At 37.6% G+C, this 13,682-nt stretch overlaps 1 protein-coding gene across 2 annotated transcripts in view; it reads left to right on the top strand.

The window, feature by feature from the left end:
• LOC131038541 (glyoxylate/succinic semialdehyde reductase 2, chloroplastic) overlaps window positions 1-13,682 on the top strand; it is a 136,060-nt gene that overhangs the window by 7,904 nt on the left and 114,474 nt on the right. For both annotated transcript variants that reach the window (XM_057971005.2, XM_057971004.2), the window contains exon 2: window positions 7,002-7,086. In XM_057971005.2, coding sequence (XP_057826988.1) covers window positions 7,002-7,086 — 85 coding nt within the window. The remainder of the gene's footprint in view (window positions 1-7,001; window positions 7,087-13,682) is intronic.

The following is a 13,682-nucleotide window of genomic DNA, read 5'->3' as shown; positions in this document are numbered from 1 at the left end:
ATAAAATAATAAAACATGATACTTCAAGCGCCCCATTTTCAATTTTAATTTAATAAAAAATAATTTTAAATGCCTTAATAATAAAAAAATCGATTTTTGAGGCTCAAAATTAATTTATTAAATGCTATGCGCCTTTATTAAATGCCAATTTAATTAATTCTCTTTTTTTTATTTCGACGTTGATGATTTTGGCATTTCATGCGATTTGGAGGATGTCAACGTTGGGATATGGCCAAAATAAAGAATGCCAATAACTTCGCTTTGGTCCCTTGGAGAGAGACAGGAGCACTTTTTCATTTTTAGGCTAGGATTCTTAATTTTTTGAAGTCAAACCTTTGTTCACCATGCTTTAGAAGATCCTTCCCATCTCACACAACTTTGCCTTAGCATAATCTCGGAGGGAATTTGTTGTTTCATAAAAAGCGCCCTGGTTCTTCAGTGAGGGACGGGAGCACTTTTGAGTCCATTGCATGAATTCTTGATCACATTAATCTTCAATTTACCCTCAAGGCGTAGAATATCACCTTTCACTCCATCTTGAGCCTTGGTAATAAAAATATCCTTTCAAAATGCAAGGTAAATGGTCATATTTGGAAATTGCGCCCTGGTCCCTTGGTGAGGGACGGGAGCACTTTTGCCAGTTGTCGTCAAAATTTGCAACTCTCACATCTCAATTCCACTTCAAGGCATTTTAAACACTTTTTTCAAACTTGCGCCTTGGCCTCAATTTGTCCAAAATTGGTGAGAAAGGCAAGATAATATGTTAAGCGCTCTGGTCCCTTGGAGAGGGACGGGAGCACTTTTGGAAAATCGCTCTGGTCCCTTGGAGAGGGACGGGAGCACTTTTGGAAAATCGCTCTGGTCCCTTGGAGAGGGACGGGAGCACTTTTTGGAAAATCGCTCTGGTCCCTTGGAGAGGGACAGGAGCACTTTTTTATATCTTGGTGTATTTCTTTGTCTTTTAAACCTTCAATCGCGTCCAAGGCATAAAACATCCTTCGTCCTTCCCATCCAAGTCAAGTTTTGCCATAAAATATCAAACAAAAAGGAGAAACTTGAAAAAGTGCCATGGTCCTTTAGTGAGGGACATGAGCACTTTTTGTCATTTGGGTTGATTTACTCCTTTGTAGACCGCTTAAATTATATTCAATGGACAAAACATGCCTCCCTTAACCTCTTCAAATCATAAAATCACTTTAACCTTGCAAAGGAAGTGCAAATTTGAAATTCAAGCTCCGGTCCTTTAGTGAGGGACAGGAGCACTTTTTGCCCTCTAAGCCAAATTGTCTAACTTTTCATCCCGAAATTCCTTTGCTAGGGAAGATTTCATCTTACTTCACGCTATGAATAAAAGTTAATGTCCAATAAAGGTCTAAAATTGTGCATATAAAGAAAAGCGCTTTGGTCCTTCAGTGAGGGACAGGAGCACTTTTGACCTTCTAGGCAAAAACTTCATCATTTCATCGTTTTTGATCAAGTCTGGATGCTTTATCATGTTCATTTCGCCCTCCACTATGCCTTTGATGTTTCAATTGACCAAACAAGGCCAGGAATGGCTCAAATAAGCCTTTTCGCCCTGGTCCCTTGGTGAGGGACAGGAGCGCTTTGCCTTGGTCCCTTGGAGAGGGATAGGAGCACTTTTGATGATTCAAACAAAATCCTTCACTTTTCCAAGCTAGAATCTCCTCAGGCGGGTGGAGAAAATCACTTGTTTTCCATTCATATCCAACACTTGGCCTATTTTCACTGCAAGATGAGGGAATTCAAAATTTCGCCCTGGTCCCTTGGTGAGGGACAGGAGCACTTTTCCCTTTAACCTTCAAAATTCGCCATTTTCATGCCTTCAAAATCTTCAAAAGTACCAAGTCACGTCCAATTATCACTCCGGGAGACCCTGCACGAAACAAAATAGAAAAGTCAGTGACAAATATGCATTAAATAACATTTTCGCCCTCGTCCCTTGGAGAGGGACAGGAGCACTTTTGTCCTTTCTGGCTAATCCATTCAAAATTTAAGTCTCCAAACACTTCACAAGGCAGAGTTAGTTCATCTTCAAGGCCAGGAATCAGTTAGCAAGCTCTCGCAAAATAAGAAATTGCACTTAGAATGAAATTCGCCCTGGTTCTCCAGTGAAGAACAGGAGCACTTTCTCTGTTTCAGGCATCATCTTGCCTCCAAAATTTGATCATAATTTACCTAGGCAAGAATATACAATTTCATCTTCACAATGCTAACACTTAGACAAAATTTGAATTTTCCCTCAAAAAACCCTGACTAGACCTAACCCGAGACCCATTTGACCTTCCTGACAGACTCACCTTATTTCAAAAATCTCAATCTTCGGGAGGATGCTTAATAACTTCCAAAATTTGATTGGACTCGGCTTGAAAAATATCCAAAAGAAACCCCTAAGGTTTAGCCTTAGCCCAGACAGACCACTCACTCACTCAAAACCCTAAAAGCAGAGAGAAGAACAGGCAAAACAAAAGCGAAAAGAGGGGGTCCCCATTCTAATGGGGCGATGTGTGAAATGGTCACAACAAGTAGATGAACTAGCAACCTATGAAGACAAAGTAAACAATTAAAGCTATAAATTTATAAAATTAAAAATTACTAGCAACCTATGAAGACAAAGTAAACTATAAATAAAACTTGTGATCAATTTTAATTAATTGAACTTACTTGTGATAGAATTTTGACAGCGAGGGGTTGTAGGTTTTGGAAGCATGTGCCATGGAAGTTCACCAACTATGAGCATCCTTCTTGGATCTATGACGAAGAGCATCAACACTTAGACCATTTCCATTTGAAAATTCTATGAACTCATTTGTAATAATATCTCACAAATCATCATCTGGAGTCTAAGGAATGCTGCCTTGTACCCATCAGACACTTCTAAATCTCTCCATGGTGCAAGCCTTCCTGGTTGATCAATAAAATGATTACTATAGTACTTTGGTGTCAAGGCATGGGCAAGAAGATGCAAAGGAGCGGTCATCTTATTCCACCTTTCTACAACAATTACTTCCAGTTGTTTGAAGAATTTCTCCTTGGGGTCTTTCTCTCTTGCATTTATAATGCACTTCATTTTTTCAAGTGTTGAGTCAATGCCATCATAAATCTCGCCAATGCAAGGCCTATTCATGTCGGTATAGCAAATCATGCTCATAATGGGCTCAGTGAAACTAAGTAGATATGTCACAAGATCCCACCATGACCAATTCAATATCCATTCCCTAATTTTTGCCGCCCTCTCACTGCTGCTTTGCTTCTGTATAGTCCAATTTGTGCTGATCACCACATTGTAAAGTGCCACTTTAATTTTCACAAGTCGTCTCAAGACGATTGTGTTTGATGCAAAATGGGTCTCTACAACCTATAATACAAATTAATGCCAAAATGATTTGAAAATAAAGCCAAACTTTAAAGAAGAATACACAATATAGCTTACACAATGATATTATGACATTGAAAATTTAAAAAATTAGAAAATGTAAAATTAAATTACTATCTCACTTACCTTCAATAGCTCCAAATTCGAAAAGGATCTAAAAATCCCTTGAGACATGTGGTGGTTTGTGATGAACATCTGGATGTCCTCAACCTCTGCATACACATCTTTGATCCATTTAATTTTATTCCCAATCTTTTGTAGCATAAGATTGAGTGAATGGACTGCACAAGGTGTCCAAAAGATGTGATGATAGCGTTCCTCAACCAACAAACCAACAATTTTACAATTTTTGCGTTGTCCGTTATGATTGGACAACATTTCGGGGTCCCACTGCCTCAATGGTGGAGATGAGAATATTTGCAATAAATTGGCCATCTTTTACTTGGCCCTCACAATCCACAGCTTTAAAAAACATTGCCCCTTCAGGGGACACCGCTACGATTTTTAGAATCTTTCCACTCATTTGAAACAATTGATACACCTATCTCAGCCCATGAATTCCTTATGGGTTTCAATGCATCTTCAACCCCCTTCACCTCTCTTTCCAATAAGGTTCCACACACCTTCTCATAACTTGGGCCCTTATACCCTCTTGGAACTTCAGTAACACTTCTCAACATTTTCTTCCAATACGGGGAGTGAACAACATTGAAAGCCAATCCATTTGCATATATGCACCTTGCTACATCTTGATCGGCAATGTCTCGACTCTCATTTTGAAATGCGGTTTCTAAAGATTCCTTTGTTCTTTTGTGTGTTAAGGGTGCTTCACTCTGAGGTTCTGCTGTGGAAAAGAAGGGGTGGTTTTCTACTACAACATTGGGATTAAATGGGGGTTGCATTCCCTTTGTTTTTTTTGGTGCGATTTGATTCATTCTGCGGGCTTCTCTCTCTTCAGCTGCCTCATGCTCCCTAATATATTTCATCACCATCTCATTTGGTATAGGTTTGCCCTCTTTTTCAGGGCATTTTTGGATGCCTCTTCCCGGTATTCCACACAAATGGCCTACCACCTGAAAATATGAACTATTACGTTCTACACCACATCCTTGACATCTCCAACGGAGAATCCCCCACCTCCTGGAAGCGGTCTTATAATGTCAACATACTTCCATAGGGGAGAATTTGGATCATTTCTTTGTTTTGATATTGATTGTTCATTTGTGCCAATAGAGAAAGAGGTAGATGCCATTCTAGTTCCTATGGCAAGAAATAATATGAACACATTCAAAACAAGTGATGCTTGTAGCCCCATATCTGATTTATTAAATGTGCAGTTGAAAGATGATATAGATGGTGCCATTGATAAATTCTTCTTTTCCAATGGCATTGAATGTCACGTTGCTTGATCTCCTTATTATTAGGAGATGATGGTGATTGTTGCAACGAAGGACCATCATATGTGCCACCAAGGGTTTTTTTGAGGCGGCCAATATGGTATTGCAACTATGGCACAAGAGGACCCAATTTTGTGGTAGAATTGCCATGGACCGATTTCTTTGACTATCACTCTAGCCATTCAATTGCTATCTTAGGTTTCTAGTTCATCAGCTGTTAAGAGGAATTGATCTACTTATAGCTTCATCCACTCTCTTAGGAGGAACAGACTTACCTCTAGGAGAGCAAAGAAGCTTGTGGCTGTACATAGTGCTTTGTGTCTCATTGACCACAAGACAATTGTGTACAAAAAAAGTCTAGCAGTATGGTGGGATGTAGAGCTAGAGGAGCCAACACAAATTGACGAGGATGTTATAGTTATAGAGGCAAGGCTGGTTGGTATTAGTTTGGTAGAGTTTGACCATGTGGAGTCCAACAGTGCTAGTAATGAGGAGTTTGGAAATGATTAGAGGGCCTCCCTTCACTACATTTTGTTATTTTTACATCATTGTACTCATTGTAATCATCTTTATGAAATCTTAAATATAATATAAATTTCGAATTTGACATTTCATTGTTCAAACTTGAATGTTAAATTGTAAATTTTGAATGTTCACTTCAAATTTCAGTAGTATTCAAGTATTTTAGTAATTAGTAATCACTATTTTACTAATTTGCCAAAGTCTCATTTGAAAATTTAAAATTGTAATTCTTATACATCTTTTTATAACTATTTTTTCAAGTACTATATGTATATCAGTGCCACTCCCCATCAATGTACCCCTGCCATCCCTCCACCATCCCCAAACTCAGGCCCTTGGCCCCCCCATCCCCGAAACCTGTCCTCACATCCCCTCGTTCCCTTGTCAGGAATTCCGTGAAAAACTGTTAAATAGTTTCTTGCAGCTCTTTGATCACTTTGATTAGGGGCATACATCTGCCTTGGCATATCTTTGGAAAGGCACACTCCTTTACATTGGCATGCATCCTTTTTGTTTGCCTAACATTTGCACTCCATTGAGGTGCATGTTCTTACAGTCGTTTGCAACTTTTCAAGTTTAATTTTCTGCACCTCTTTGGAGTGGCACTCACCTCTCCATTGGGCTGCAATTTCTTGTTTTGAAATTGACATTTTGTGTTCAGTACACAGTACAGTCTTACACTGGTCTTCAACTTTCTCAAAATTGAATTTTATGCACCTCTCTGGAGTGGTGCGTGCCTCAGCTGCAAGTTTTCATTCCTTAGAAACTTCTTTGCATTTTTTTCACTAATTTGAGCTCCAATCCTTGCCTTATTGGGGTTATTGAAAGCTTCTTTCGTAGTCTATGTAAAGATACAGATTAGAAACAGCAAAAATGACATTGATGACCATAATAAGGATTAATAAAACAACGGATTTTACATGTTTGACCCGATGATTCGATGCAAAAATATTCTTATGGATACAACATTAGGTTATAACATTTCACTTCTATCCTAGTGTGCTTTTATTGTAATTTAATATACTTATGAGTCTCATTTAGTTAGTATGGTCACTTGTAAACATTAAAATTTAATACACTTATTTCCTTCATATGTCACATTCTCAGCTAAGCATTTTTTCAGTCATTTTCACTACTTGTAATTCTGTTTCATTGTATTACTGTTTTGTGTATAAAGAATCTTTTGGTTAACAAATATTTTTATCTACATTTTGGAAGGAAAGGGGTGGATTCTTGTACTACATTGATGGTTTTATTATCTGTATGGTTTATGGAGTTATTAAATTGAAATGTTTGTCTTTATAACCATTTCCTAAATATAAAAATTGGAAATCAAGTAAAATATGTAATTAAAATATTTCTAACTAAAGCTTCATTAGCACGTTCCTACTTTTACTTATTATTGTTGAATACATGAAACATCCTCACTTACAAAAGGTTCTTGTTTTGTGTAAGTTTTAAAGTTAAACTAGATCCTCTATATGCAAGAAAAACTACATGGATTTCAATAGACATACTACAGTAAATTTGAATTTTGTTTGACAGTGTCTACATATGAAAAATTATAGCCCATGCGTTTTTCTTTACATAAGAGAAATAATGGTTCTTTTAGCATTTATGTTTAGATTCAGTGTAGATTGTCTATCCATTTTTTATCATCTTTTTGATCTTGTTTTAAAACGTTGCAGGTAAAGATAAATCATCTATGCGTATAGGCTTTCTAGGTCTTGGAATCATGGGTTCTCCTATGGCGCGTAACCTTATCAAGGCTGGGTAGGTACTTCTTTTGTTGAAAAAGATACCTCTATTGATTGGAAAAATTTATCAGATAGGAAAGAGGGTTCCAGTGGAACTACAATAATTGTCAAAAAATTTAAAATGCTTAAAATGCATCAAATGTAAGCATAAAAAGGTAATTAAATTAAAATGAAAAATTCAAATAAAAATATATTGTCATATTGTGATGTAAATATTGTAAATAAATACTCCACTATCATAGAGAACGTCCAACAATTCAATGTACATTATAAATCCATATTAGCAAGATTTCAAGATTCATGAGTTGAATGTTCAAGACAAAATGTGAAAACTAAAGTGATTAATTACCACAATATCAAGTGATCAGTGTTTGTTGCTTCTTTCATGGGGCATAAGAATCAAGACTTATAGTAGAGTCTATAATGGTCTTGGTGAGAGTGTAATGTCCCCTTTATATAGCCTTTCCAACTTTCTTGGAGAGTGCCAACTTTTTTGGAATGAACTTCAAATAGTGGTGGTTTGATTAGGAGATCAAGTTGAATCCGTTGGTTCTATCTGGTAGTAGTTTTGACATTCCAAGTGCTTTCCACTCTTCTTGGAGAAGTATTCTATTATTGGAAAGTATCAATTTTCATTAAGTTGGATTTTCAGTGAGCTTTAGAGTATGTTGGCAGATGTGCAGAAAATAATTAAAATATTAAATAATTAAAATTTAAGTTGTTTAAAGGTGAATAATAGAAAACTTATATTAACAATTTATAAAGGTGAATTTTAAGCACTTCAAGAAGTAAATAATAAAATAAAGTAACTTTTATGGAGCTGAATGATTATTATTTAAAATGTGATTTCAAATTATAATTTCCAAAAAGTTCCAAAAAGTTCCAAAAATGCTTATAGAAAGGAAATTGGAAGAGAAGAAACTCATTCAAAATTTTTCATTTTACTCTATTTTCTCTATGAGGTTGAATGTTGTTCATCTCTTTTTGCCTTAGACAAAACCCTAAGGTAAGACTGGTTTCATATTGGAGCTTAATTGAGGAGATGGAGAGTTTGATTTATAGCAATAAAATCATAAATCCATTCTAATAGTTTGCAAATTTATTATTATTGCTAGCAAGAATAAATTTGGTACAGTTGAAGGGTTGAAGTTTATTCCAGTGATTAGCTACAAATTTTCAGGACAATCCAAATCACAGGTGTTGAGGGCTGAGTTTGGTTTATTGTATTTTTCTTGCTGCCATGAGGACTAGAACTTGCTGGATTATACTATGAGGGAGTTGTAGCAGCAAACAAAAGATAGTATATTATTTATGGGAGCTGTCCAGTCTAAAAAGAACTATTAGTCTAAAGAAAGCCCTATTAGCTCATTAATCTAATTGCGCTTTGTTTGAATCATTTAAGAATCATGCTAGGATGAATAGGCCGCTTGGGTAAGAAAAAGCATCGAGTTGAGAGGGAGTTGAAGAGTTGTGAGGTCGTGGCGTCAATCTTGGAAATGATGCCCAACATAAAGGAGTTCCCCAGCTACTCAAATAGTGGATTTAATGCTTGACATATCACCAATAATGCAGGCCGCCCACACATAATGGTGAATAATGATGCATTGTGCTCTCTTTTTGGAGGTATTGCTGAGGACATGAGGTTGGAAGAAGGCAACAATTTTTCCACAAGTTGAATTACTTGGATTCTAGGTAGCTTTGAGCAAGGATAAGGCTCTTTCACTCTGCTATTTGAGAAAAATTTGGGTTAAACATAGAAGAACAGGGAATTATTCATTTGGCAGAACATTCCATTATTGTTGTCATTGTAAATTTTCATGACCAGCTGTGGTACTTTTGTCTTGAACAAATTGATTATCTCATTTATGTACCCATTCATTATAATTCAAAATATCATACCAGCATAAGCTAAGAGTTCATAAATTATTCAATTGAGCAATTGTAAATTTTCATGGCCAATTTTTCTTAAAATGTTTATGTATTATTCCTTGGCTTCAAACTGTTTGTGAAGATGTCTATGAACATACAAGGAGATGGCAGCTGATTTCACATGGTAGAAACTCAAAAATAATGTTATTTGATGTTACTCCAAGTATTTGATGAACTGTCCGTGTGCAAAATATTGAAACAATTGCAAGTAAGTTAAAATTTCTTCATAAGGAAATTATAGAGAGCTTCACTTGAATTCATTAAATATTATAGTGGTGTAGTTTTTCCTAGGAGGATAGGTTCTTTGGGGATATTGATATTCACCTATTCATTTAGGGCATATTTCCGTAATAGGATTCCAATTCACTGCTCATTATCTAGTCAGAAATTGGGTTATTGCTTCCACCAGGGCTTTGTAACTGCTCCCTGTTGTGCATTGCCCACCATTCCCTGTCTTGGACAGTGGACTCACCTTCCTTGCTTTCCCTGCTAGCGTGTGAGAGAGAAGAACAAAGTGTTTGGTATACTAAAGTAAGGATAAGGCATGAGCATGTAGAGGGCTAATTGAGTAATGACAAGGTCTGATTACTGCTTGCTCAAAGCCCCCCCAGAAGTCCCCGAGACAAACACCAAATAGGCCTAGGCTTATTCCAGCATCTACAAAAATTTCGGTGTTTTTATCTACAAAATTTTGGTGTTTTTATCTACAAAAAGTTCGGTGTATTTATCTACAAAAAGTTCGGCATTTTCTAGTCCAATCAGCTTGCAAACCCTCTTGTTTTTGCCTAACATTATGCCGAAGTTCACTATCCATGAAGAGAAAGTTGGATGTTTGTAGGATTTTGGGTTGAAAAGGTCCAAAGTTGGGGCCAGGTCTGAACAAAGTCCTCTATAGCATGCGTTTGTAGGTAATAGGAAGGCATTAAAACCCCCTCATATTCATGAACCAGAGGCTAGAGCTGAAATCAAGACCAAACGTGGGAGTTTGCTGAAGGGCAACCTCATTCTCTTAGCTAAGTCAAGGTTTAGGCTGTTCTTAGAGAGAACTTTAGACTTTTCAAGGCCAAAATCATCCTTTAAAATTTGCCAAACCCAAACTTTTCACTGAAGTTGATCAAAACTTGAAAAAAGTTAGGCATTTTCAGAACTTTTGGTTGGAAAATCTCGTGGAAAATCCCTAAAAAACACCAAAGTTGATCAAAACTTGAGAAAAGTTAGGCATTTTCAGAACTTTTGGTTAGAAAATCCTGTGGAAAATCCCTAAAAAAACACTGAAGGTGATCAAAACTTGAAAAAAGTTAAGGCATTTTCAGAACTTTTGGTTGGAAATCCCATGGAAACTCCCCCCCAAAAAAACCAAAGTTGATCAAACTTGAGAAAAGTTAAGCATTTTCAGAACTTTTGGCTGGAAAATCCTGTGGAAACTCCCTACAAAAACACAAAAGTCGATCAAAACTTGAGAATAGTTAGGCATTTTCAGAACTTTTGACCAGAAATTCCCGTGGAAATCTCTACAAAAACACAAAAGTTGATCGAAACTTGAGAAAAGTTAGGCATTTTCAGAACTTTCGACTGGAAATTCCCTTGGAAAATCCTGTGGAAAACCCCAAAGAAAATACCAAAGTTGATCAAATTTGAGCAGGATTCAGCATTTTCAGTCTTCAACCTGCAAGTACCTTTGCTTCTACCAAAAACAACACCGAAGTTTTTCCCAAGGCATAAGATTTCACCTAAAAGGCCCGTGGAGAAGGCTGGTCATTATGGTGAGTTTTGTGCACATCGGTCAAGTTTGGGTGTTTGTTTAGGTGGGTGAAGGTAAGTATGGTTTCTAATGATCTTTATGGCCCCTTCTAAAGCTGAAATTTTGGCGATTCAGCCCTTCCAAGGCTAGGGTGGAGTCCAAGCTCCCTCGTACTAACATCCAGTGATGATGTTATTCCCCCTTCTAAAACCAAGAGCCCTATTCTTGAGATTGCTTCCTAAGGTTAGGTTTTGTAGGCACAAAGAGTGAAGTTGAAGGTATCAAAGGCCTTTCTAGTGCAGCCAGGGACTAGTGCTTATTGGAAACTCAAAATTAGGAGAGGTCTTCGCCCTCCAAGCATTCCTCCCCAACCAATGCAACTCATCACTTCCGCAAAGCCCTAAGACCTCAGGCACAGTGGTATTCAAATACTTCAAAGAATAAATGAAGTGTGAGATGATGATTAACCCATTACCTGTGTGTTCATGCATGATGGACGACACAACAAAGGAGACCAGATGAAGTATGCTCTACAACACTACTTGAGCCGGAAGATTCCCAGGACAGAGCCAGAGAAAAGAATTCCACAACCAACATTTGGAAGACGCTTGCGAATGGAGCCCAAGGACAAAATAGAAGGGTTGGATGAGCAAGGACCCTCACCACCACCATCGACGACAAGTTGAAAGCCAAGGCGAGGGATTGAGGAAAGAGTTATAGAGCAAGGTGATGATTGGTGTTGTTTTCAGATTTCTGGAGGGTACTAGTAGAACACATAGAATGCTACAAGGGTATGCAGAATAAAAAATGAACAACTGAAAATAACAGAAAATGAATTTGCTTATAAAAGCAATTGCTTTATTGTAAAATAACTACTTGTGGGCCCAATTTAATGCAATTCAAAAGGGGACACAAGTCAGTTATTCCCAGCTACGAAGATTACCCTTTTTGTACTTCGGGCCTAGTGAAACTTTGTCTTCTAGTAAGGTTAATGGAAAACAGTTGTAGGTAGTTGAAAAGGTAGTTGGGGGTTGTTGGAATCATTAACCAGAAAGTTGTCAAAGCTTCTAGAAGGCAAATCTGAGCCATTTTTTTAGATTAGAAATAGCTATAATTAGGAGTAGAAGTAGAATAGAATAGGACTGCTGGACAAAAATTGTTGTAATAGCAGTTAGAACAAATGAATGGAGCATTTAAGCATGGTGTTTTGTCATTTGCCATAATTTGTTGGCATGGCTTCTCTTCATCTAGTTAGTAATGTTCAGTGGTTTTAATTGTGAAGTGTGAGGGTATTGGATCGATTTCGGGCTCATACCATTGGGGGCTTACTGATTGTAGGTCTTTGTGCATGGTTAGTTTGAGCTTATTGTTGCTCGTAGTTCAACTGTGAATGTTTGTTTCAGATTGCGCTAGAAATGGGTATCTTAATGAGTGTTCATAGTCTGAAAATCCTTTTGTTTCCCTTGAAGCTTGCACTTTTCTTGTGGAGTTGGAAGTATATCTCTAGCTAAGAAGGAACTAGTTTATTTGAAGTCTGTCTACCCACAACATCAACTGTTACTATCATTGTTCTTATGATCCCTAAACCTTAATTCTTTTGTTTTTATTTCCCCCAATTTGAGAATCAAAGCATCACCAGATGCAACCCAACTTGTAGCATGCGTATGTCCCCTTGTGTTTAGTAGCAATACACATCAACTACTGAGTTATCCTGAGCAGTCAAGACCTGACAGTTGGAAACTCGAGGTTTTCCTCTTTGATCAATCAAAACAACATTATGGATTTCCTTATTCAAGAGAGAATAGGATACACTTGACATTCTATTATGTGTTGACCGAAAGCAGTAGCAACACAATTTTTTGCCTATCAAAATAATTGGCTCTAGGAGGGCTTACGATTTTGCAGCCAGTTGAGCCTTATGTACCCTTTCAAATGCCATATCTGAGATATGTTAGATCTTTGTTATATCGAAAAACCAAAGAAATCAGAAAACCAAAAAATGCCAAAACTGTAAAAAAAAATTCTGTCAAAATGTGGGAGCAGCCGTTCCGTAGAGACAATCCTCAGGCTGACATTTCCTAGCTCGATGAGTGGTTGGGTGCACAGTTGCATCCCAGGCAGCTATTTGAATTTGCATTTGTAGGGCACTGTAGAATCCACAACGCAGCTGAACTTGATGAGCTGAACTACTTGACTTTTCCAGTCAAGAGTAGAGCTAGCAGTGCAGGTAAAGATCTTTTTTCCGGGATATCCCCAAGCCAAAGGTGTTCATACAATCCGATAGTCCCAACCCTCCAGCAAGCATGAATGAGTTTACTTGATTTAGGGGTCTGATTGAGAACTAGTTTTGTCTCAATGAAGCGATGTGTTTGGAAAGCGTGTTGTTACCTTGGTGGTGTAGAATTCATCATGCTCCTTATTCCGAGTTCACCTTTTCATTATGCTTAGAGGCAGTCAATCAAGTCAGATATCAGTATGGACTGTTGTAATAATCAGAGGAATGCATCACAGATAAGGTGTGGAGTGCATACCTCGCTACTGACAAGTACAAAAGGATGCAAAACCACTGCAGCGCCACCCTCTTTGAGGATGAAAAGGAGGAGTTGTCAGTTGATGGCCAAGATGAACCCACTAGTCAGAGTATGGCAATGGATTGCCTTGCTGACTTGGCACTCGAGGAGGAATGTGTTGAAGAGGATGGTCTAGTGAACCCAGTAGAATGATTGGAGGCCCAGGAATAGTTCACAAAAGCCCCACAAATGGAGGAGGCATTCCAAGAACTTGTTGGGAATGTTTTTGAAGATCAAGCTACCAAAGAGTCCTTGCTATTTGAGGACATGATAACAAAAATTCACAACATTGCATGGTTTATGCAACTTGAAGATACACCGATAGATGAATCACCCCATGTTCCTGAGTTCAAGTTCAACACTGACTTCCAA

The sequence above is a fragment of the Cryptomeria japonica genome, chromosome 10 (genome assembly GCF_030272615.1).
Source record: "Cryptomeria japonica chromosome 10, Sugi_1.0, whole genome shotgun sequence".
Classification (NCBI taxonomy): domain Eukaryota; kingdom Viridiplantae; phylum Streptophyta; class Pinopsida; order Cupressales; family Cupressaceae; genus Cryptomeria; species Cryptomeria japonica.
The sequence above is the reverse complement of the archived record's forward strand: the minus strand, read 5'-3'. Positions and strand labels throughout refer to the sequence as shown.